Source organism: Neomonachus schauinslandi, chromosome 9 (genome assembly GCF_002201575.2).
Source record: "Neomonachus schauinslandi chromosome 9, ASM220157v2, whole genome shotgun sequence".
Taxonomy (NCBI): Eukaryota; Metazoa; Chordata; class Mammalia; order Carnivora; family Phocidae; genus Neomonachus; species Neomonachus schauinslandi.
In genome coordinates this window covers 25,610,446-25,636,570 of record NC_058411.1, presented here as the reverse complement: position 1 = coordinate 25,636,570, position 26,125 = coordinate 25,610,446, and the positions used below count along the sequence as shown (strand labels likewise).

At 41.9% G+C, this 26,125-nt stretch overlaps 1 protein-coding gene across 1 annotated transcript in view; it reads left to right on the top strand.

Moving 5' to 3' along the window:
- TTLL5 (tubulin tyrosine ligase like 5) overlaps nucleotides 1-26,125 on the top strand; it is a 274,932-nt gene that overhangs the window by 220,750 nt on the left and 28,057 nt on the right. The window contains 1 exon segment of the mRNA XM_021679581.1: nucleotides 8,757-8,839. Coding sequence (XP_021535256.1) covers nucleotides 8,757-8,839 — 83 coding nt within the window.

Below are 26,125 nucleotides of genomic sequence, written 5' to 3'. Positions count from 1 at the left end.
TACCACTCCAGCAACCCTCAGTTTGTTTCCTGAGATTAAGAATTCCTCATATCAGTGAGGTCATATGATACATGTCTTTCTTTTATTGACTTATTTCGCTTAGCATAATACCCTCTAGTTCCATCCACGTCGTTGCAAATGGCAAGATTTCGTGGGTTTTTTTTGATGGCTGCATAATATTGCATTGTGTGTGTGTGTGTATGTGTGTGTATATACCACATCTTCTTTATCCATTCATCTGTTGATGGACATCTTGGCTCTTCCCATAGTTTGGCTATCTAGACAAATCAGAGTGAAACTGCAGAACGCTGAGCATAAAGGGAAGACTTACATACTACTTGAAAGAAAATTCACAAAGGAACCCAGAATACTGGCATTCTTTTCTTCAGCAATAATAGGTGGCAGAAGACATGAGCTAATAGCTTCAGAGTGTTGGGGTAAAGTAACTTTCAGTCTAGAATTTTATACCCAGCTAAACTGTCATTCAAGAGAAAAGCCAAAATACAAATAATTTGAGATATTCAAAGTCTAAGAGTATGCCACCTGTGACCTTCAGTGAAAGAATGAATTAAGGCTAGATAGGATAAAAGTGAACACAGAAGTGGTGGATAACATGAAGGCAGTGACATGCAAACCTTTTATTAAATGATAATAAGTGTTAATGACTAAAAACGCAATTGTTGGTATTTCAAAAAACTAAGATGTGTTTAAGACAAGCACAAGATTGAGGGACAAGGGGATTCAGTGGATAGTGAAAATAATAGTTCTAAGGGCAAGACAGAAATATTGAAGGAAAAAAGTAGAAAAAATAGCTAAATTTTACACTTAGAAAAAAACAGCTAAATAATTGACATACAATCTGTAGCTTTTAAACCAACAGAGGGAGAGAGAAGAGAATGTAGAAACTTTGAATCCAGTGGAAGGCAGGAAAAGAAAACAAAAAAGCAAAGAAAAAGGATGGTAAGTAGAAAATAAAAACTAAGATAGTAGAAATAAATCCAATTATATGAGTAGTCACAGTAAGTATTAACAGGATTATACTCTTCTATTGAAAGGTAGATTATGAAATTGCATTTTTTTTAAGATTTTATTTATTTATTTATTTGAGAGAGAGAGAGAAACAGCATGAGAGGGGATAGGGTCAGAGGAGAAGCAGGCTCTCCGACGAGCCGGGAGCCCGATGTGGGACTCGATCCCAGGACTCCAGGATCATGACCTGAGCCGAAGGCAGACGCTTAACAACTGAGCCACCCAGGCACCCCATGAAATTGCATTTTTAAACATGTTCAGTTATAGCCTGCTTCAAAGAGAGATACCTAAAGTAAAATCTCACAGTTCAAAGGATGAGAAGAAGGTAAACCATATAATACTAATTAGAAGGCACATGAGTATAGCAATAGATAAAATAGAATTAAGCAAAAAGCATTATAGGAATAAAGAAAAGCACTGGTATGCAGTTAACATCATAAATTTAAAATATATAAATCAAATGCTGGCAACAGTATAAGGAAAAATTGAAAAATTATCAATTGTAGTGGGTGATTTATTTAAATCTTCTATCAGTAACTGATAGGTCCCTCAAACAAATTTCTGAGGATTTGTAATATTTGAAATGCAGAGTAACAGTTTGGTAAGTGGCTTTTCATCTTTTTCTGACCACCACTTATAATAAAAAAATAAATTTTATATGCAACATAGTAAAAATATCTATATTATGTATGTGAAACAGAAGTTTCACAAAATACTATTTCCTATTCTTTTAAAAATGCTGATGGGGTCCCCTAAATTGATTTTACAACCCCCTTATGAGTCACAACTCATAATCTGAAAAACAATAGCTATGCATAGACTCCTGCATCCAAAAGGGAGAATATATCTTCTCTTCAAGTATGTGTTTACAAAAATTCAACACATACTATCACAAATGAAGGCTCCATACATTTCAAAAAAGCCCATATCAAACTGTTCACACTTTTTAACCATAAATACTCTTTAATTAGGGAAAATCAAAAGGTAATTTTTTAAAAAACGCTCATGTGTTTGAAAAATTTTAAAAATACAGTACATAATACCCATGTGTTAGAGAGGTAATCATAATAAAAATCATGAAACACTTAGAACTGGATGCCTATGGAAAGTGCTGTAACTTTATTAAAAATTAAAAAGACAAGGACGGGGCGCCTGGGTGGCTCAGTCGGTTAAGCCTCTGCCTTCAGCTCAGGTCATGATCCCAGGGTTCTGGGATCGAGCCCCACATCGGGCTCCCCGCTCTGCGGGGAGTCTACTTCTCCGTCTCCTTTTACCTCTTCCCCCCCACTCATGCCCTTTCTCTCTCTTTCTCTTACTCTCTCTCTCCTCTCTCTCAAATGAATAAAATCTCTAAAAAAAAAAAAAAACAAAAAGGAATGAAAAAAAGAGAAAAAATCATTTAACTTGAAAAACCGAAAAAGGAACAACAGAGTAAATTAAGATCAAAATAATGAAAATACAGAAGTCATCTAGAACAGCCAACATGTGGGAGAACAGGAGAGAACTAGTGCCTCCAGCAGTGTCTGGTACATGGTAGATGCTCATTCAGCACTTGGTGAAGGAACGAGTGAAACTGACAATAAACCACAGAGGGGATCACCTCTGGAGAGACTAATACCGTAAATTAAAAAAAAGAAAAGACCCACAGAGATAGTATTAGGAATAAAAAGGAATATAGCAGCAAATATAATGGATTATGGCTTAGATAACGTGTAGTATATTTATAAAATGGAGTCTTGTGCACCACTACTGCACAGAAGTGGACCTCACGAAATGTGTCTTGAATTGGTTCTGGAACCAGATCCAGATTAATAATGTTCTACTTGTTACTGGCTAGGGATTAGCATATTAGCTTCTGTTTGGCCTGACGGATAAAAGGAAGAAGCACATATACACCTGTGTGCATGTAGGTTGTGAGAAACGTAAGATGATTCATCTGTGAGCAAATGTTTGCTCTGAAAAGTCAGAGTACATGTTCCTTTTGGAATTAGTTCTTTAACCTAACTTTCACCTTGAGATTTCTCCTCTCCTTTGGGAATTGGACGAGGTTGGTTGGCACCAGTATTTTATAAAAATGATCAAGTTTGGGGGCGCCTGGGTGGCTCAGTCGTTAAGCGTCTGCCTTCGGCTCAGGTCATGATCCCAGGGTCCTGGGATCGAGTCCCACATCGGGCTCCCTGCTCTGCGGGAAGCCTGCTTCTCCCTCTCCCACTCCCCCTGCTTGTGTTCCTGCTCTCGCTATGTCTCTCTCTGTCAAAAAAATAAATAAAATCTTTAAAAAAAAAAAAAAAAAGATCAAGTTTGGGGTTTCTTTTCAGGACCTTCACAAACGCCCCTACGCCTCTGTGCCACAGCCCTGCAGCAAGGTCAGCATTTCTAGCTCTCCTCTGCCTGCGGAATCTTGAGCATTTTTCTTGCATGGGTCCTTCCTTCTATAGAAAGGTCATCCCTGATGTGGTGGCACGGATCCAGCATAAACTTTTAGGAAACCACTGGAACAGAAAACGAGTACCTCTGTGTTAGAGATGTGGAAAGCCTTGAAAAGAACTCGAAGAGAAACAATAGAGCACCAAACCACAGTCAGTCTTGTGAAGTAATGAACAAAACAGATCTTAAAGAAAGGATATCACTTTCAGAAAAGTTTCCACTGATCAAAATAATGGGGGAAAAAAAAAAAAACCAGAGGAAACCACAAATAAAAGAAATAAAGATCCACGAAAAAGCATGTCAGAAGCCTTACCAGCAAAATGGACAGTAGGGATTGTGCTTAGTAGAACCCTCCCTGACGGGTGATGATATGTCACATAGGCCGGCTGGATCGTGGGCTCCCGATGCCAGTGGAATTCCTAGCCAGCTGTCTGATCAGCATATATTCTCAAAGTAGAGACTAGCACTAGAAGAAATCATTCAATAATAGACGTAGACAATACTTCTGCTTATAGAGATATTATTTATTTGTAATGCATTGCTGAACAGTTTCTTTGAAAGGCCCAGAGAGGCTGTTCTCCCTTACTCAAATTCGGGCCTTTTCTTGGTAGGCAGAGTGAAGGAAGTAAATTGAATTCTGGGTTAGAAAGTTAACGCTTAATATTTAACTTTTCAGGTACTAGCCATGAATCTGTCCAAAGGAAAGATCCTGCCTTAGTTGAAAAGAGCATGTCATTATTAGTGGAATTCTCCTAATTAGACGTCTTCATTGCAATACCTGCTACTAAGGCCATGTGTCTTATGTCAGCGCTGAAGTAGCTCAGTTCACCGAGAAGCCTGCCCTTTAGTGGCTTCTGATAATTACACGGTTCGTTCTGTGGAGACAGGTCTGAACTAAGCCGAGCACCACAGCTGAGACTGTAGGAAGCCTCAAACTCTCGACCTTGGGCTATAGCTCAGGCTCCTGCATCTCCCGGAACCCACACCACTTCCAAGAAGAGCACTTAAGGAACACCATGGGACTACGTAGTCACATCTAGCACTCTTCTTGGTTTAAACTCTAACTTTTGTATAGTATAAAATTAATGGCACTTTTCTTGTCCCATCTTTTCAGTATTCCTCTCTGCAAAACTCTTGATACTTTTAGAAGTCACTTTTCTGAGCTCATCTTAGAGCCGCCTCTTCGTATTCCTTACGTACTATGGTCAGCAAGCAACAGGTAACGGGACTGCACCAGACAGAACGTGTAGCTTTGCACATTCAGCTCTCCAGAGAGACAGGGAATGTGCAATTTCAGTAGCACCGGACTCCATTCGACGTTCCTGTTGGGATGGGATGGGAGATGCATCGTTCCTCACATCTGTCTCATTTCCCACAAGCCTCCCCCTGTGCTGTGTGTTCTTCTCATACAGAGAGCCATGTTAGATGACAGGCCAGCCACTGTATTTGGTGCACAGCTGAAGAAATGGTGGTTTGTTCTGCTGCTGAAAAGTGTATATTGGATTTATTGAGAGGTAGTTTGTCAATCTCAAATGAGACCTCTCTTCTTCAGGGAGTTGAAGAGTAATTTTGACCATGAGATTGCTGCCTGGTAGATTGCCACTTAACTACCTTTTGATTTTAATAGCAAATTGCTGTTAACTTCTACGTTCTGAATACGTCGTGGTCCTTCTTCTACAGTTTAGCACTCATATTCCACATTGAATCAGAGTCACCAAGTCACCTGACTTCATAGGCTTATAGCAAATGCAAAGATGGTTAGTATTTCCAAGTAAAAATACCAAATACTAATAAAAGTTAATGTTTATTTAGCCATTAATATAATCCCAGACACTGCACTAAGATTCACCATCTTATTTAATCCTCAACAACCCTATGAGGTGTCTTGACATTAAAGCACAGTGACTGACTTAGACAAGCAAGGGAACACATACATACCTTCCTGTGTAACTATTTCCTAAAACACAGGTGCTCCCAGGAAACCAGCAAAGAATGATTGCAGAAGCAGACCAGCAAGAGCAAATTAACATACAGGCCCTAAACAAGCTGTGGTTCAAAAGTTCTCGTTTAGGAGTGGGTTGTCCAGAAACTGGAATGTATTTTCCCAGGGAAATGATGTTATCACAACACAAGCATATTTACCCCTGGTGTGCCTGAAGTAGTAAAAACACAGACCCAAACCATTTTGTGTACCAGTGTTTTCATGGAAAAATTCACTCTGAGTTTCCTCCTGAACGGCTGCTGGACACATTTCTCCACCACTGGGGAAATGGGGAGCCTATGCTAGAAACAGAATCATTAGAAATGTTCAGTCAGAATCAGAGGTGAGTCCCAAGGCCTGTGATAGGAATGGATGGAGAGAGGCGGATGGAAGAGTGACTGGCGCTGGGGACAAAGGGGACGGACGTAGAGGGGCAGGTGATGTTGGGAGAGGAACAGAAGGAAGCCCATGAGGGTGAAGGGTGGGATAAGAATTCAGAGAGGAGAGGAGAAAGAGTTTGAGGATCCTGAACTCACTAGTTGTAAACACCTAGGGACTCTGCTCATCCCTCAGGTAGCTCCCTGTTCAGTGCTTTTGTTTCTTCTACAGACTCCAGTGTTTTGCCTGCCTGCTTCCCTTTTACTGTTTAACACGCAGAGCTTCCTCTGTGATCCTGAGACCAGCCCCATGGCTTTTCTAGACTCCACTGCCCCTAATGCAGGCAAGTGGCCCTAAGGTTTTTGTTTTTGTTTGTTATTTTGAGTGTTTTTTAACTTCTATAGAGGAAAGAGCCCATCCCAGGCTCCAGAACATTTCCTTTTTCACTTGGACCTGGAAGAGCCAATATTAGCTACAGATGCTTTGGATAGGTCTTTGGGTCCATAAAGGGCTGAAATATAATGCATAAGCATTCAGATGTAGCTCTCTGAGGCTGAGGCTTATGGGAAAAGGGAGAAGCCCTCTGTTCCTTTCTCCTTTTTGTCTCCGGTTCCTTTGTCCTCCAAATGAGAGTGGAGAGGAGTGGGTAGGGCCCAGACCGCAGCTTGCTGGAGGGGAAGGGTACAAGACAGTGTGTGATCATCGCATCACTGCTGGGGTGTGTTCTCAAGGGGCAGGTCTCTGTTGGGGGTGTAAGGACCACCTGAGCACCTAAGCATCTGCCAGGGTCTCTAAGTGCTCTTCGTACCACCTTCCCCTTACCCACGAGTCACGTTTTCCTCATTTCTCTGGTGATAGAGATCACTTAGACACCCAGGGAGCTATAAAAAGCCTCAGTTCTCAGGCTTTATCCCAGACCCACTTAGTCAGAATCTCCAAGGGAAGGGCCTGGAAAGCTGTATGATTAATAAGTGATCCCAGGTGGTTCCTGTCAAGGATGTTTGGCAGACACAGCTTGCCTACCCCTCTACCTGGCTGGTCTTTAAAGGCTCCTAGGACATTCTAAACCCCTTTCTGTGTCAGATTCATTATATGTATATGCTGTTTCTTCTCCATGGAAAGCTCTTACCTGTTCCCTACTCTTGGCCAATCCCTGCTTCTCATAACTTCATGACTCGGCTGAAATACAATTTTTTTGGAAAGACCATCCTTGACCACTCTCATCGCCATCTCAATCAGGTTCCCTTGTTTCACCTTGTGCTTTTTCTCCTGAGCACTTATCACATAGTTTGTACCTCATGTATTTGCCTAATCTCTACCTCCTCACTAGTACCAAGCAGAGGTAGTACTTAAGAAGTATTTTTTGTGTGGATGAATAAATGGAAAAACAATGCTAGGAGAAGGGTTTCACAGGTTGGATTGGATGCTGCTCAACAAATAAAGAATTGAGCATATGAAAATTTTAATCTTCCAAGGTAAAATTTTCACACATCAACTAAAGTCAAGGTAAATATGGGTCCAACAAGTAATTTGTATTTATGGGACAATGGATCAGATTTTTTTTAAAAAAAAGATTTTATTTATTTATTTGACAGAGAGAGAGAGAGCGAGAGCAGGAACACAAGCAGGGGGAGTGGGAGAGGGAGAAGCAGGCTTCCCGTGGAGCAGAGAGCCCGATGCGGGCCTCGATCCCAGGACCCTGGGATCATGACCTGAGCCGAAGGCAGACGCTTAATGACTGAGCCACCCAGGCGCCCCGAGATTATTTTTAAAATAATAAATGCCTAATGTGCGTAAAATGTGATATTAGGAGCTATGGATACAACAGTGAATAAGGCTGATACAGTCTCCGTCTTTATGGAGCTTTTTAGCAAGGATAACATATTAAGCAACCAGTTGCACAGTCCCGTAATTTTGGTAAATGCAATGAAAGAATTACAAATCTGTAAGAGCCTGTCATAGGGAGACCCGGTATGGTCTGTAAGCTAATCATAGAATTTCTAAGACATGTGGCTGGGGAATCTGGGCCCAAAGCATCCAGTATACTCTGTCCTGTCTCTTGTCCGAGTTGACATAAGGGGAGGTGCCTCTCTATAATGGTTTCTCAACCTCAGCACTGTTGATGTCTTGGGCTAGAAAATTGCTTGGGGGCACCTTCCAGGGTACTGTAGGAGATATTTAGCACCATTCCTGGCTCATACCACCAGATGCCAGTAGGCCCCACAGTTGTGACTACCACAGATGTGTCAACGTTGCCAAATGTCCCTTGTGGAAGGGTGGGGGCAAAATCTGTCCCTCCTTTGTACCTCAGTTGAGAATCACCGGTCCACGTGAAACTTGGTTTTTTAAAAATGCCTTTACTCCTGATTTATTCAAGTCAATACTGGGAACATCATTTATTCATTTGATAAACAAATATTTGTTGAGTGCTTATGAGGTGCCAGGCACTGTTGTAGGCACTGGAGACACAGCAGTGGTCACAGCCTGTGCTCGCTTTCTTTTTTTTTAAGATTTTATTTATTTGAGAGAGAGAGTGTGAGCAAGAGAGAGCATGAGGGGGGAGGGTCAGAGGGAGAAGCAGGCTCCTCCTGAGCAGGGAGCCCGACATGGGACTCGATCCCGGGACTCCAGGATCATGACCTGAGCTGAAGGCAGTTGCTTAACCGACTGAGCCACCCAGGCGCCCCATTCACAGCGTGTGCTTTCTTGAAACTACATTCCAGTGGAGAGAGATAGGCAAGACGTTTTCATATTTCAGAAGAAGGGATAGGTTGGTCATAGCAGTCCTTTCTGATAAGATGACATTTGCACAAAGTCTTGAAGGAAGCAAGGGAACGAGCCACATGAGAGCGCACCAAGAGCAAGAGGCAGAGCCGTCGGAGGGCGTGTGTTTGATCTCAGCCTTCCGTCTGCCGATCTAACCAAGCTGCTTGTGTTTCAGAGGCTCCTCCACAGAAGGGCAGCTGAACGGACTCCAGAGCAGCTTTAACGCTGCGGCCTTTGCGCCCATCACCAGCTCCGCAGGTTAGTGGGCACACCGGCTCCTTCCGCGGCCGGGGTGACAGGGCGGGGTGCCGCGCTGGGCATATTCTCACTTCTGCCTCTGGAGAAACATGCAGTTCAAAGAACGAAGAAGCATCCGGGCCTTTGAAGCATTGGCAGATGGGCACTTGAGGATGGAATGGTTTTCCAGAACTAGTTCGAGGTAGATGACATTTCTCGGTCTGGGAGAGTGTAATCAGATTTGCAGCATTTAGTAAAAAGGTCCGTAACTGACTGGTGTTCCATTGTTGATACAGGATCCCCACATGCAGTACCTCCCACTAACTCCTCAGCACGATGGAGCTGTGGTCTTTGTTCGGGGTCCTATCGTGCCAATGTAATGGCCTGTTGGTCTATTGCCAGGTGCTTACTGAGGTCTTAAAGCCTCTTAGTGTAGGTACCCACGTATAAGTCAGACAGCATTGGTCCAGGGGGAGTTTTCTGCGAGGATCAATTCGTAAAAGCATACTAATAAGTAATCAGAAAATTAAAATCACGTGGATTCCATTCAACAAATATTTCTTATTGAGCACCTCCCATGGAGAAAGTGAGATGCTGGGCACCGAGGGACATCGAGGGTGCACCAGGCAGACCCTGTGGTCAGGGACCTTACAGACTCAGGAAGAGAAGAGAGTCAGCAGGGAGTGGCTCCAGGCTGGGTAAATCTCAGGTACTGGGGATGCATAGAACAACCGTAGACAGCACTGGCTGAACATCTGGTGTGTCCGGGACAGTTTTGAATGCTTTACATGTGATAACTCATTTGTTCGCGAAACAGGCATAGAACAGGAACTGTGTTCCCGATTTCACAGCTGAAGAAATAAAGGCATAGATTATGAAACATATCCAAAATCTCATAGCTAGTAAATGGCGGGGCCGTATTGGAACCCCAGCGACTTGGCCTGGGCTTTCTAGGGGAAGAAACATCTAAGCGAAGGGTTGCACGTTGACAGGTCCTCCAGGAGAGGGGAGGCATGGAGCCGAAGGAGTTCCGGGAAGAGGGAACAAGGCCTGCACAAACGGGGGTGGGGGGTAGCAGGGTGCAAATGCGCTGTCTGCGAGCCCTCCTGTGTCACCGTGGCTGGGGACTAGAGCGTGGGCAGGGAGCAGCAGGAGAAGAGGTCGTAAGAGGTAACAGGGCCGGTTTGTGAGCCATGTAGGGAACGTAGTCCTGAGTGCAAGAAGCAGCCATCGAGGAGTCCAGGGCCAGGGTGTGGAGGGGGTGTGTGTGTGTGTGTGTGACATAATAGACCTTCAAATGATTATAAGACCACTGCGAAGCCTGGTTAGACTGTATCATGGGGATTATTACATATATCGCATAGGCTTACTGTGGAACTAAAGGACACAATATACAGAGAAAGGCTTTATAACGACACCCAGGGCAGGTAATGATATAAGAGTATAAAGATTTTGCTCTCCACTTAAGATCTTAGAACCTGAATTCAAGAAATATTTGATGGGTGTCTATTTGCCCCTCCCCTCCCCCCAAAAAGAATTACTAGAATATGGTCGTTATTTTTAAGGAAGTAAAACTTCCCACTGGAACTGTTATGGCCTGGGAAATGGGTGGCTGGGAGAATTTTGCACTATAGACAGCTGAGTATCTCTATCCAGCAAATTGCTGCAGCCAAAGAGGGTTGCAAAGCAAAGGAGATGCAGGAAACCTGCCTACTGCATTTGCATGTCTAACTGATGTGTTAAGTACAGAATTGAACTCTCTGCATGCGCTCTGGCTGGGGAAGTTGGAAATTTGAGGAGCCAGGTGGCTCATACTCTCAGCATCTCGATCACGAATTAATATTTATTGACTGGAGTTATCTGTTAAGAGATTTTGTAACAGTTGTAATGCATTCAGTAGCAGCACAAAGTCGCAGAGCAAAGAGAAGTTGTGTATCTCCCTGGATTCTAATATCTACCTTTTCCCTGCTTCTGCCTTAAGACAAGTGTGTTCTTCTCGCCTTATTTAGGCTGCCTGCTGCTTACTGCTTTTGTCTCCAGTGACTCTGGGCCTCTAACGTGCCTTGAATTTGTTTCTATTCTGTGCCTTTCCTGGTGTTCCTGATGCTCAGTTAAAGAAACACTGATGAACATGGTATAGTGAGTCTCAGGCATTTTCCATACTTCCTAATAAACATTTTGCCTTAGCGGTACAATGCTAACTAACCCCATTAGAGTTATTTATACAGCTAGTAAGTAGCTACCTGGCACTCCAGTGTTTCAACTACAAAGCATGTGCTTTTCTATATGACACGCAGATTTAAAGGTGTTATTCTAGGGGTTCAGAAGGGTGTCCTACAAAAAGGAGGGTAGGTTGCTATTAGAAACATTTTTCTTTAAACCCACAAGAAGGGAGAACAACCCCCACAATAAGTCAAAGTTTACATGTCTCTCAGAGATGGGACGTTTGTACCTCAACAGGAATCGCTACACTGACTTTGAAAGGTATTTAGCCCCTGTCTGGTCCAGTTAACTCAGTTGGTTAAACATGGTATTATTGAGTGCATGAATATAGCAAAAGTCTGTTTCCTGGCCCCTTGACCCTCTACAAGTCTAGCCAACCAGGCCTTAAAGCTGTGTCACTTTGTTCGTCGGGCGCCTGAATGAGATACTCGTTCATCCCAGCACACTGTTGAAAAACAACTCTGAATCCTTTCCCACTGCTGGTGACCTAGCGACATTGTTCTTCTAATTATGAACATTAAATGAGGTAGTGAATGTGAAAGCTGCTAGCAGAAGGCCTGGAATGCTCCACGAATGTTACTTTTTCCTTGACTTCTCTACTTCAAGCTAAACATTCTGACTTTGCTATGGAAGGGAAGGTGTAGAGTCAGCAAATTGGGAAACTTGAGAAGGACGCTAGAGTGAGGGCCTTTGGCTCAAAGCCAAAGCCATTGGCCTCCGTTCTTTATAACCATGGCGTTCTTGAGTTCTGAAGTGGCGATGGTGAACGAAAATAGCAGAGAGCCACAGATTAGATACCTGGCATTTCTCTCATGCTGACTTGATAGTGTAAACCACCATTCTTATAGGGTCTGAGGCCATACCAGCTGCCTTCATCCCTGGCCTTAGCTTCTGCCTACGCCTTTTCTGTCCTGGAGCCCAGACTTTGCCTGCCCCCCACCCCCGTTTGTTGATGTTGTTGTTGTTGTTGTTGTTGTTGTTGTTGTTGTTTAAAGCTCTTACGGGTCTGTAGTTGGTGGAAGGATTCTTACTGCCTTTTGAACACCAATGCTGGATTTCATTTACAAGAAGTGAGAAACAATGTCCTTGTTAAGTATCGGTTATTTTGGGCCTTGGTAAAATGCACTTTAGCTTTATCCTCTTTCTTTGCATGGGGCCGGGGCAACAGCACATCAGTGTGACTCTGACTGCCCACTTCACTGTCTCTCCATGTGACAAAAGAAGGGAACTTGTTTTAGTACAGAGTAAACCCAGTGGAGCGTAAACTCTGAGGATCTAGAAATCACTTTAACTTTCAAGCGAAATTATTTGCCTGGCAGTTCTCAGCAGAATGACCTATTTTTATTATTAGATTCTTATTCCTTTCACCAAGCGTTATATAGTTGTCATGGATCCTGGATGGATCTGGAGTATAATAGATTAATAATGAAAATAAATAAAGCTCTTGAGATGCTTGCCCTAGTGACTTATATCCTTTATTGCTCCCAAAGTGTTCTTCTCTCCCCGGAGCCAGAGGGGTAAGAATTTGGGTTGATTACCCACTCTTACAGTGTTAGAAAGCAAAGGGCACAGATTTGGTGTTTGGCAGGAAACTTGGTGTCAGCACCTGGGCAAACGATGATCCCCTAAAACCTAGGTTTGTTGTGTTTTTTTTTTTTTGGTTTTTGGTTTTATTTTCTTGAAATACACATAGCTGTTTATTTTCTCCTTTCTTTATGTTCTATGTATTTCTCAGTCTTCTCTTTCCTTCTTTGGTCCTTCTGTCACCCGCCACCTAATGCTATATTCTGGGCAGTTTTCCAGGCCTGGTGTCCCTTGCTATTCTTCTCTCTCGTTGTTGTCCTATCCTAAGACCTAGTTTTAGATTTGACCTCTTGTCCTTTCACCAAGATCAAATAAAGTGTTAAGTGGGGATTTTTTTTTACATTTTTCAGGATCTTTGGAAGCTCCCCAAGTTATTTTCGCCAGATCCAAACCCTTGCCCACACAATCTGGAGCCCTTGCTACAGTTATAGGACAGAGAAAATCAAAGTCGGTGAAGTCAGGGCCAATTTAAGGTAACAGTAAGAATAAGAGCATATTTTTTAAGGTTAACTTGCTGACTTTATATCACAGCAAGAGGCTTAATAGCTATCAAGAGAAGTGATAGTTTCTCAGAATGACAAAGAAATTGGCATTTTATAAAACCAGAGCTCAGAAGGACTCCAAAGTGTGGGTCAAAGTTAAGCTACCGTTAGCTTGCTTCTGTACTGGCCTACCAGTAGGTGGCGCTGTGGCAGTAAGAAATTTCCTTACTATTATAGAGGCTTTTGTTTAAAAATATGGGGACATTGAAGCCAATCAAAGAAAGAAACTAAAACCATGATTGAGTTATCACAGGTAAAGAGTAACAGAATACATTGGAAAACATGATATTTGAAGGTCAAATTGCAATAGCCTCTAAAGAGAATGAATATTGTTAAAGATACTTTTTATTAAAGAAGGCTTTTAGATTAGAGTTGTGTAGTTTGTGAACTGGACTTCCAAATAATGGGAGGCAGGAAGGAACAAAATTTTTTTAAAAAGGTTTTTTTGGTGAGGTCGATTAATTAATTATGCTTTCTTCTGAGTTAAGATAAGTATATGCTGTAATTGGCAGCCAAACAAACTGTAAACCCCAGTCTACCACCCACCCGTAAAAATCTCCAACACTGAAGGGTTGGCCTGACTTGATCTCGTGAGGCTGTACCCACACCACCAGCGCTGCCCCACAGTGTTTTGTTCCCAGCTATGGCCTTCAGAACTTTCCAGAAAATTCTATGAAACCACCAGGTTTTGATGATTCCTTTCCTCTTTGCTCTACCGTACACACTAAAGCATTAAAGGCACACCTGCTATGAGCTTAATACCCTTCTTACCTCTAGGGGAATACTTACAAACTTATTTGAGAAACATTATTCATCAAAATACCCCAGGAGAGCAAAGGAGGGAGGAAAATTATTTACCCACCACAGGATTCATTTACATTGGATCAGAAAGCTTCAAATATCTTTCCCCAGCCCATCTGAACTCTTTCCAAAAAGGAATGAGAAGAGAGAAAGGAACACCAAATCCATGGCTTGGTCATCTACCAAAATGTACCAGAGAAACTGAAAACAACCAGAGTTCTATTGGTAATACTTCACCAATGGTCCTTTATTCTGATACGAAGCAGCCTATCCAGTGATGAACAACTAATAGAATATAGAAAACTAAAGTGAGAAGGTCCATATTTCCTTGAGGAGACTGGCAGCCAGAAGAATGAATGTGACACCAAGCTCCAAACTAAACCAATGACCTGCCAAGAAGTACTAATATCCATCAGTTTCCAGGACTGTGAGACTTGGACCTGCCACAGTTGTAATATCACTTTCCTTGAACCTATTTCACTAGTATCCCTTACAATCCACCCAGAACATTACATGGCAAAATAGGATCATCAGCAAAGAAGCCTTGGGAAAGAGCCCATCTCTCAACACTTAAATCTGTTGCGAACACAGCCCTGCGGAGCCTGAGCTGCACATAAGCTAGGGATAGGTGATGCTGTACTTTGTAATTAGCTGAGGTGGTGAGACCTCATGCCAAGTGTGTATGGACTCAGAAAACAGAGTGGGTCAGAGGGCCTCTGAAGGATCAGCCTCCCATGGTACAGCATAACTGCCGGAAGGCTCCAGAGGCAGCCCATGGCCATCTGCCACCTGCCACCTGCCAGGCTGAATAGGAGAAATAGGTAGTGTACGGAGTGAAGGGAGAGAACCCTAGAGTCCATAGCCCATCACCTGGATGCTTGCTTTCTCCTTGTTGTGAATGGGGTGTAGGCAGAATCACAGCTTGGGCAGAGGTCCCTTCAGCCGCAGTCAAAAATGAATGTTATCACCAGCTGTAACAGTCCTAGAACCCCTTCATATGTGGGTTTAGGGAGGCAGACAGGAGATGAAAAGATTGAAGTGTGTTTGCATAGCATGTTATCTAAGACTGAGAAAGCATCAGTTGTCTTTATCAAAGAATGAGGGAGCCACACCGGAGGATACTGGGGCCTAAGACTCTCAAAGATCCCCACTCTGCTGCCCCACGCAAGGGTCATATTTAAATATATGCACGATTTTGTGTCTTCTTAGATTCTGTATTGTCTGTTTGGCATCTCTTCATCACAGAGCCAGTTAACTATGTTTTCTGTATTCTTGATGCTTTCCCATTTGGGGCCTTACAGAGCCAGGGAGAGACTAGCCCAGAGCCCACCAGAATTATTAACACTAGCCAGTCTTAAGCTGTTTACTCTGCCCTGCCTTGCCTTTTCCAGGGAAATCCCAAATAAGGCTCTGGCCTAGACTTTCTCCTCGCTCCTGTCTTCCGTCTCCTGACCACACTGGTGTTTTGCCCTGTGAGGCCTGTAGTGACCCTCTCTCTGGGACCCTGAGTATAATCAGCTTCATTCTGCCAAGCCTTGTTCTCATCTCCTCCATAGCCACACTGACTTGACCATACCATACCCAACTCGTACATTCTTAGAACACACGGCAATAGAGAGAGTATCTTTAATGTGCCTTGCAAGGAACCAGGAAAAAATCTGAATCAATTAGGTTTATATCACCAAGTTCTAAGCGACTGGTCACAGCACTCACTTCATGATAGGCTGTATTCTACAAGTGATGTCTTAACAGTATGTGTGGTGCTAGTCTCAGTCTGGCTGCAGCCACACAAGAAGGATGTGGATCCCTCTACATGGCCAAATCGCCTGGCTGTCAGCCATTGAAATTTCATGCTTTCCTGTCCTGAGGCCTCTTTCTTTTCAGTTAGTAACTTTCTACGTTCAGAAACAAAACTCAAGCATAGCAGAACAACCTGGTTAGAAGTGGGGGAGGAAACAACCTGGCTTTCAGTTTGGAGGAAGTAGGGGGATACTTCTAAGATCCCACCCAAAGGGGGTTCATTTGCCTTAAAGAAAACCAGGGAACTCTATTTCTGAAATGGATTAAGAAGTGGACCACTGAGAGAGATAACATCAGAAAATTGATATCGTCTCTTGCAGAGCTGGCAAACTCCCAAGAGAGGAGTGATGATTCTTCAATTGTTAACAATTACTACTTTGTTATGAAGAGCAATGGAAAGTGCAGTGGCCCCTTTCTCAAATTACATTTATGTTACAGAAGCACACACACACCCACTGGAAAAAATGCTTGGCACCCTGGGTGGTTAGACTTGTGCCTACCACCCCAGCTTGTAGCAGATTCGTATTGTCCTGTGTAATATCCATTCACTTTGGGTGGAAAAGGATCCTGTTTATTCTTGTAATCCTGAACTGGGCAGGTAACCAGCATAACATTGCCTTACTTTGTGAGTTTTTATACTTATCACTACAAGTTATCAGTCTATACTCTGTGGATGTGTGGAACCCACACATCTTGCTGCTGGTTTCAAAGAAATGCTTGTTATAGGCACATACCTTTGCTTTACCATCCTTATATCCTCAGGTCATAATTGCTCCTAAAAGTTCTAAAGAAAGAAAATGGCATGCTAAGCCATGCCTGTCTTTGGAAAAAGCAAGCTTTGTACATGGAAATATTTACAACTCTGCTTGCCCTATCTGTAGAATTTACTGGGCCCCAAAGTGTGTGGGTGGGTAACTGTAGGGCGTGGAGAACGGTGGCTTGAAGTGTATTGCTCCGTTGGCATGACGGGCATTGACATTTAGTCTTTCAAATTATAATTATAAAGGAAAAGACTCTGCTTCTCTTGTCCTCTGAATGAAGAGCACCGCCAGTAAACGTAAAACAATAGTCTCTTATACCTTCTTTGTGTACTCCTCTTTCGAACATGCTGGCGTTTACATTCGGAACTCCCGTAGGTATCAGGAGCTCTGTTCTCTTGAAATCTAGAGCCAAGTTAAGTAGTTGTCTGCTTCCAGAGAGGAACAGCTTGAATGTGCGGCATGTCCCCTTAGCTGTATGGGTAAAACATAGCATGTATCCCCAGGACAAAAGGAGGACCTAACTTGGAAAACCAACCTGGTTGTGAGATGATGAGGTGAATTGAAAGGTCAGCTGGTTAGAAGTTGCTATTTTAGTGTTATTTATTTGTTTATGGTTATCAGGTTAAAAAAAAAAATCACTCCTTTTTACATTCAGTTGGACTAAAAAGTGACTTTGAGGTGTTTTCCCCCCCTTTTCATTCACTTCTCATCTGCTTCCCAGGGAAATTAAGACACATTTTTCATGGGACAAACCCAAATGAAGATGTTTTAGAATTTGACAAGCGTTTTGTTTTTTGTTGGTTTTTTTTTTTTTTAATTTCTTATGGCTGAGCTTAAAATGTATTAGGTAATGAATTGCTTGTAGTTAATCGGGTATCGGAACATGGCATCTTGAAAACCGCAGCTCTTTTTTAGAAATACGACCCCTCGCTGGTCTTCTGTCTTTAGCCATCCTTGCTGCTATTCTCCAAGATAAATTGCCATTGTGTGTACGTACATGTTCTTACCCTCCTCTTTTATGCAGAGAAGTCGAGTTGTCTCAATAGCCTGTTGATTAATAGAAGAGAGACAGCCTCAGTTCACCTCTGTTAAGGACAGTTAGTGTACACAAGCAGAGCGAACAGTCTCGGGGGGGCCAGACCTCATAAAAACCTACAACCTTATTTGGGACAATTAGCAGTGGCTAATCGGTGGCTCAGCAGCGCATCTGTTAGTCCATCCCTGTGCCCAGGTCAGCGGCTGGCTCCCACCATTCTCCCGGGTAGCAAGTCAGCCTTCCTCAGGACCCCACCTCTCTTGGTGGGGTTGTTTCTCTCTCCGTTTGCAGCTTTCAAAGGACAGAATTCGAATCCTTGGCATTCATTCATCCAACAAAGTGCCGCTGGTGTAGAGACCTAAAGGCGGCAGGTGCTACCTGCAGACCCGTCCCAACCTGCTACCAGGACAGCGTGATGATGGGACACAAGCTGCCAGCTTAGGCATTTCCGGCAGTTTGCTTCAGGTAGCAGGGACAACATACTTTCCTTCACTAGCATAGAGTCTTATAAAACCACATACAATAAAATAACAAAATATAAAGGGAAAATCAAGGCCAAAAGTCAAGATGTTTCACATTTTTCAAATATAAGACCAAATAAAATGATGATAATCAAGGTTAGATTTGGTTATGAGTCTTCTCTAAGTCAAGACAAAAAGGGAAACATGATACATCAGGGTATATAGTTCTCATTTTCAGAAAGGAAGCCATACTCCAGAGGAAAATTAAGCTTTTTCCTAGCTTTTTTTTTTTTTTTAAAGATTTTATTTATTTATTTGAGAGAGAGAGAATGAGAGAGAGAGTGCAAGAGGGGGTAGGGTCAGAGGGAGAAGCAGACTCCCCGCCGAGCAGGGAGCCCGATATGGGACTCGATCCCGGGACTCCAGGATCATGACCTGAGCCAAAGGCAGTCTCTCAACCAACTGAGCCACCCAGGCACCCGCTTTTTTTTTTTTTTTTAAGATTTTATTTATTTGAGAGAGAGAGAGAATAAGTGAGGGGGAGGGGCAGAGAGAGAGAGAGAGAGAGAAACAGACTCCCCACTGAGCAGGAAGCCAGATGCGGGGCTCCATCCCAGGATCCGGAGATCATGACCTGAGCTGAAGGCAGATGCTTAACCGACTGAGCCACCCAGGCGCACCTTCCTAGCTCTTATTCTTTTTTTTTTTTTTAATTAACATATAATGTATTATTTGTTTCAGGGGTACCGGTCTGTGATTCATCAGTCTTACACAATTCACAGTGCTCACCATAGCACATACCATCCCCAGTGTCCATCACCCAGCCCCCCTATCCCTCCCACCCCCCCCACCCCATCAACCCTCAGTTTGTTTCCTGAGATTAAGAGTCTCGTATGGTTTGTCTCCCTCTCTGGTTTCGTCTTGTTTCATTTTTCCTTCCCTTCCCCTATGATCCTCTATCTTATTTCTCAAATTCCTCATATCATGAGATCATATGATAATTGTCTTTCTCTGATTGACTTATTTCGCTTAGCATAATACCCTCTAGTTCCATCCATGTCGTTGCAAATGGCAAGATTTCATTTTTTGATGGCTGCATAATATTCCATTGTGTGTGTGTGTGTGTGTGTGTGTATACACACATCTTCTTTATCCATTCATCTGTTGATGGACATCTGGGCTCTTTCCATAGTTTGGCTGTTGTGGACATTGCTGCCTAGCTCTTATTCTAAAAGAAGTATTTCACACGCTTTAGAGAAAGGACACTGAACAAAGCAACAGTGCCCTCACAACACAGCGGTGTGTTTCACGGGGCTACTTCTTGGTGTGAGCTACAGAAAGGCAAAACATGTCAGTTCAAGTCAGTGAAGACAGTTTTCTGAGGGACAAAACCATTATAGTCCAGGTCCCTTTGTGGTCCAATATAATCCAAGGGTAAGATAGTGAATATTGGATAGATTGCATGTGTCTTAGACAATGCTGCAAATAACTTCTCTTGGGTGATTGCTCGGTGAGAGCTAGTTGTGCTCTTAGGCAAGGATGCAGAGGCCTAGTCCTCTACATGGCTCGTTGAAGATGCACGGATGTGCTCTGGAAAGCAGGTGGCAGAGGAAATGTCTTGTGAAAACTGCAGAGCTAAGCCCTGTTCTCACCCATCATGCGGCTGCTCGTTCTCTGTCCCTTTATTCATGTTTAGGCCCCTCCGCCTAGGCATCTCATGCCTGCTTCCCCCCAATAGGGCTAATTCCTATTTGTCTTTCCTCCTTTCTAACCCTAGCCCATTCCCACCCCCAGTATGATTTAGATGCTTTTTTACTGTGTTTACTCCTATCTGCTCTGGCATTGACGACACCCTGGTATCTTTCTGTATTACTTGACCATTCCCGGGCTGTAATTCCCTGGAAGGCAAGGAGGAGATCTCACTTGATTCTGAAACCCTGGGGCCTAGCACAGTGCCCAGGCCATAGTAGGGACTTAAAAAACTGATTGAATGGATGAATGAGTGAATTTTCATAGTTCTCCCAACACCTGGAATCCCTGTCCACATAGACAAATCCTTCTTATCCTCTAAAGGCCCAGTTAGGTTTTGTCTTGTCTAATAATCTATATTCATATAATTAGATTTTATCTTACCATTTTTTAAATCCCTAGAGCACTTACAATTTATGTCACGAAGTTTGGCACCTCATTGTACTTTTGTCATCTTTTATCCTACTTACTCCTTGGGTAAATTGTCTCCAATAAGACCGTAAATTCTGTGACGGCAGGATTACGTTACGTTTGGGGAATCCGTAACAACACCCAAAATGCTTCATTACCTTGTAATATCAGCCCTAAAGAAAATAATACATAAAACACATAAACTTTTTCTGAAAAATAATCTATTCCCCCCGTCTTCCTGGCTTTTGCTTAACCTCAAGTTAAAATGCTTTTTAACCTTAAAGATTTCATAAATAATGCATTTTATTATTAAACAATCATAAAACTCAGAATAACCTTCCTTATAAATTACCTAGTACAGTATTTCTAGCCTATCAATATTATAAAACTACTTCCTTGAAAACAGAAATCTATCCTTCAGATTACAACTTCTTATACACATTCAGAACCTTACTATAAACTTATTTGTTACAAAGCAGAATTCAGTATAAAGATGTTCTACTTTAGACAACATCCAAGGATCTGACTTTAAGGGAACAAAGTCAAAATGAGATTTGGTTTATTTGAAAAACATCCTCCTTCAGCTTTTGTCCCTCTATACCAACTGATTGGGGCTCTTTGACCTTAAAACACAGATCAGGTTTTGTTTTTGCATTGTCTTTTTTATTCTTTTTTGATTTCTTCGTGAATTTTTTAGACTTCTCCTAAATTGTCTGCTACCTGAAACTGGACACCATACTCTAGTCGTAGAGATCCACCTAGTATTATGTGTAGTGTAAGATGTATCCTCATGCTTCTGGAGTTGTATGTTATACTTCATTTATAGTGTACTGTGCTCTCGAAAACAAAACTTCTCTCAACCCTGACCTCCTACTTTCCCTACTTATTCTTGCTCCAAGTTCAGTGCCATAGTATGGCGTTTTCTAAAAACTTTAAAAATAGAAGTACCATACAATTATGTATAACCAAAAAGAACTGAAAGCAAGGTCTTGAGTAGATGTTTGTACACTCATGTCCATAGCAGCTTTATTCATAGTAGCCTAAAGGTGGAAGCAACCCACGTGTCCATTAGTGGACAAATGGATAAACAAGATGTGGTATGTACATACAATGGAATAGTATTCAGCCTTTAAAAAGAAAGGAAATTCTGACACACACATTACATCATGGACGAACCTAGAGGATTTATGCTAACTGAAATGAGCCAATCACAGGAAGACAAATGGTGTATAATTCTACTTATTTGAGGTAGTTAGAGGAGTCAAATTCGGAGACAGAAAGCAGAATGGTTGTTACCAGGAGCTGGCCAGAGGGAGAATGGGGGATTATTTTTCAGTGGGTATAGAGTTTCAGTTTTGTTATTTTGTCTTTCAGTAGGCTCCATGTGGGGCTTGAATTCATGACCCTGAGATCAAGACCTGAGCTGAGATCAAGAGTCAGATGCTTAACCAACTGAGCCACCCAGGTGCCCCCAGAGTTTCAGTTTTTTAAGATGAAAAAAGTTCTGCAGATAGATGGTGCTGATAATTGCACAGTGTGAATGTACTTAATGCCCTGAACTGTCCCCTTAGAAGTGGTTAAGCTGGTAATTTTTCCCTTGTCCCCCACCTCTGGCAACTTTGAACCTGTTCTCTATGAGCTTGTTTTAGGGGTTTTTTTTTAGATTTCACATGTAAGTGAGATCATACGGTATATGCCTTTTTCTGTCTGACTTATTTTGCTTTAGTAAAATGCCCTCAAGGTCCATCCATGTTGACAAATGACAAGATTTCATTATTTTTTATGGCTGAATAATACTCTGTTGTGTATATGTACCACGTTTTCTTTATTCATTCATCCATTAATGGACACTTAGATTGTTTATACATTTTGGCTGTTGTAAATAATGCAACGAACAGAGGGTGAACATGCAGTGAATTAATGGTTTTGTTTTCTTTGGGTAAATACACAGAAGTGGAATTCCTGGATCAAATGAAAGTTATATTTTTAATATTTTGAGGAACCTCTGTAAGGTTTTACGTAGCGGCCATACCAGTTTACGTCTCTGCCAGCAGTGCAACGCTTGTTATTTCTTGTCTTTTTGATACTAGCCATTCTGACAGGTGCGAGGTGATATCTCCATGTGGTTTTGATTTGCATTTCCCTGGTCATTAGGAATGTTGAGCACCTTTACCTCTCCCTGTTGGCCATTTGTAGGTCTTCTTTGGGAAAATGTCTATTGGGTTCTTCTGCCATTTTTATTTTAAGTAGGCTCCATGTCCAGCATGGAGCCCAGTGCGGGGCTTGAACTCACGACCCTGAGATCAAGACCTGCACTGAGATCAAGAGTCAGATGCTTGACTGAGCCACCCAGGTGCCCCTCTTCTGCCATTTTTAATTGGGTTGTTTGTTTTTACTACTGAGTTATATGAGTTCTTTATATATTTTGGATATTAACCCTATATCAGATATTTGATTTGCAAATATTTTCTCCCATTTGGCAGGTTGCCTTTTCATTTTGTTGTTTCCTTTACTGTACAGAAGCTTTTTGGTTTGATGTAGTCCCACTTGTTTATTTTTGCTTTTGTTGCCTTTCCTTTGATGTCAAATCCAAAAAATCATCACCAAGACCCATGTTAAGGAGCTTACCACCTACATTTTCTTCTAGGAGTTTTTTTTTTTGGTTTTAGGTCTTACTTTCAAGTCTTTAATCCATTTTTTGAGTTAATTTTTGTGTCTGGTTGAGATGTAGGGGTCCAATTTCGTTCTTTTATATGTGGCTGTCCAGTTTTTCCAACACCATTTATTGGAGACTGTGCTTTCCCTGTTGTATATTCTTGGCTCCTTTGTCCTAAATTACTTGATCATATATGCATGGGTTTATTTCTGAGTTCTCTCTTCTGTTCTGTTGATCAGTGTGTCTGTTTTTATGCCAATACCATATGTCATACTGTTTTGATTACTATAGCTTTGTAATATAGTTTGAAATCAGGAAGCATAATGCCTCCCTCTTTGTTCTTCTTTGTCAAGATAGCTTTGGCTCTTTGGGGTCTTTTGTGGTTCCATACAAATTTTAGGATTGTTTGTTTTATTTCTGTGAAAAATGCCATTGGAATTTTGATACAGATTATACTGAATCTGTTGATTGCTTTGTGTAGTATTGACATTTTAACAATATTAATTCTTCTGATCCGTGAACATGAAATATTTTCCATTTATTTATGTCTTCTTCAGTTTTTTTTCATCAGTGTCTTAGAGTGTTCAGTGTATAACTCTTTCACCTCCTCAGTTAAATTTATTCCTAAATATTTTATTCTCTTTGATATAATTGTAAATGCAATTATTTTCTTAATTTCTTTTTCTGATAGTTTATTGTTACTGTATAGAAATGCAACAGATTTTTGGATATTGATTTTGTATCCTGAAACTTTACTGAATTCATTTATTAGTTTTAATAGTTTTCTGGTGGAGTCCTTGAGGTTCTCTATATAATATCATGTCATCTACTAATAGAGACAGTTTTACTTCTTTTCTGATTTGGATGCCTTTTATTTCTTGTGTATGGGTCCCTCTCGGACTTCTAATACCTTGTTGAATAAAAGTGGGGAGGGTGGGCATCCTTGTCTTGTTTTGTTGTTGTTGTTTTTGAAGATTTTATTTATTTATTTGAGAGAGAGAATGAGAGACAGAGAGCACTAGAGGGAAGAGGGTCAGAGGGAGAAGCAGACCCCCTGCTGAGCAGGGAGCCCGACGCGGGACTCGATCCCGGGACTCCAGGATCATGACCTGAGCCGAAGGCAGTCGCTCAACCAACTGAGCCACCCAGGCGCCCCTTGTCTTGTTCTTGATCTTAAGAGGACAAGCAGTCCCCTCTTTACTATTGAGTATGATGTCAGCTATAGGCTTGTCGTATATGGCCTTTATTGTGTTAAGGTGTGTTCCCTCTCTACCCACTTTGTTGAGAGTTTTTATCATAAATGTATGCTGAATTTTGTCAAATGCTTTCTGTGCATCAATTGAGATGATCATATAATTTTTATCCTTCATTTTGTTAATATGGTGTGTCACATTGATCTGCAGATGTTGCTCCATTATTGCATGTGTGGAATAAATCCCACCTGATCATGGTATATGATCTTTTTATTGCATTGCTGAATTCAGTTTGCTATTATTTTGTTGAGGATTTTTGCATCTACATTCATCGGAGATATTGGCCTGAACTTTTCTTGTGGTAGCCTTGTCTGGTTTTGGTATCAGGGTAATGTTGGCCTCATAAAATGACTTTGAAAGTGTGTAGAAGAGGAGGGAACTCTTCTACATTTTGGAAGAGTTTGGGAGAGATTGGTATTAATTCTTTAAATGTTTGGTGGACTTCACCAGTGAAGCTGCGTGGTCCTGGACTTCTGTATGTTGGAAGGTTTTTGATCACTGATTCAATCTCATTTATGTTATGTGTATTTTACCACAATTTAAAAAAGACTATAGATTATGTATGTAATACACCTACTACAGTGTTTGTCACATGATAGGTACTCAGTAAATGGTAGTTCTTACTATTTGTCACAATTCAAAGCACATGGTATCATTAGTTCCCATTATGATCTTTGAGGTCATATTGTTGTTAAACAATGTCAAAAGTTAGGTCCCTTAGAAAGTAAACTCTAAGATGGAGATTGGTGTGCAAGAGGTTTATTAAGGGGTGCTCCTGGATCAATTCCTACAGAAGGGAAGGGAATGGAAGGAAATGGGATTGGACAACAGGAGAAGTTGGGCTGTGGCACAGCGACAAGGAAGGTGTCAGTTGGTGCCACAGGGAGTATAAAGCCAGCCTGTCAGAGCTGCGAGTTGTGGTGAGGTAGCTGGGATACCGCTTTTGTACGTACTTTATGTTGATCCATCATTAGATACGTGCTGCCTGGGAAGAGGACGTGCCCTTGAGAACTAAAACTCATGTTTCCGTGGCTCCTCGTCCGTTCAGACTTATCTCCAGTCCTCTGAATTGAATAAAATTTCCCATGCTGTCAGTCATCTCGGTGAGGAAAGAATCAGGGAATTTTCAGCTGTGGCTACAGTAGTGCTTTTCAAACCGTCCATATTGGAGCGCTAGTTATTTTCCTTTCCAGGCCTGCGTGGACTGGTACTTTTGTAAAATACACTAAAAATAAATTACTAAAGAAACTAAATAAGAAGGGAATACATCTAACACACAAGCTCAAATTCATTATTATTAGATTCACTAGGCATAAAATTGCTGGCCATTTTCAATAACAGGCTGTAACTGCCTACCTTCAAATTCTAAATTTATCTCATTGTAGACTACTAACCAAGAGTTCTCAGGCTGGTACCAATCCGGGACTCCACTCTAAATAGTCCTGGGTTATAGGACTTTTGCAAAACATTGTTGGTGTCCTTCCTAGCTGACATTGGCCATATATACATTGGGTTAAGTGAATGTTGTGCTTCAACCTCGAGACCTGATCTTTGCTGTAATGGGGGAATCCGTAGTTCTCTTCAAGTCTGGCCCGAATCCAGGAATACCATGAACACCACAGGTTCCAGGTATACATAGTTCTGAGGCCATTCCTTACTCATGTTTTCATCTGCTTCCTCCTAGAATCAATTACATAAATGAGGAAAAAGATGGAGTTTATAAGGATCTAATGGATGAAAGGGACAAAGACTGTTTTCTTGTTTTGTTGACCATTAGGCTGCTCCTGTTTCTGACAGTAGGATAACTGACTCATCTCTCAGCATCATCCTCTCAGGACATTTGGTGTCGGGATAGGGAGATAAGAGAACAGGGAAAGGAGGTTTGCGAAGTAGAGTATAACCTTCAGGAAAGAGGTACTAGTAAAAACAAAGGGGTCTTGATATAGTCAAAGAGTTTATCAAGCTTTATCATCTAATTCAGGGAGTTCAACCTAAGCCCATGGTTGTAGCTTTGGTTGATCTATGAATCC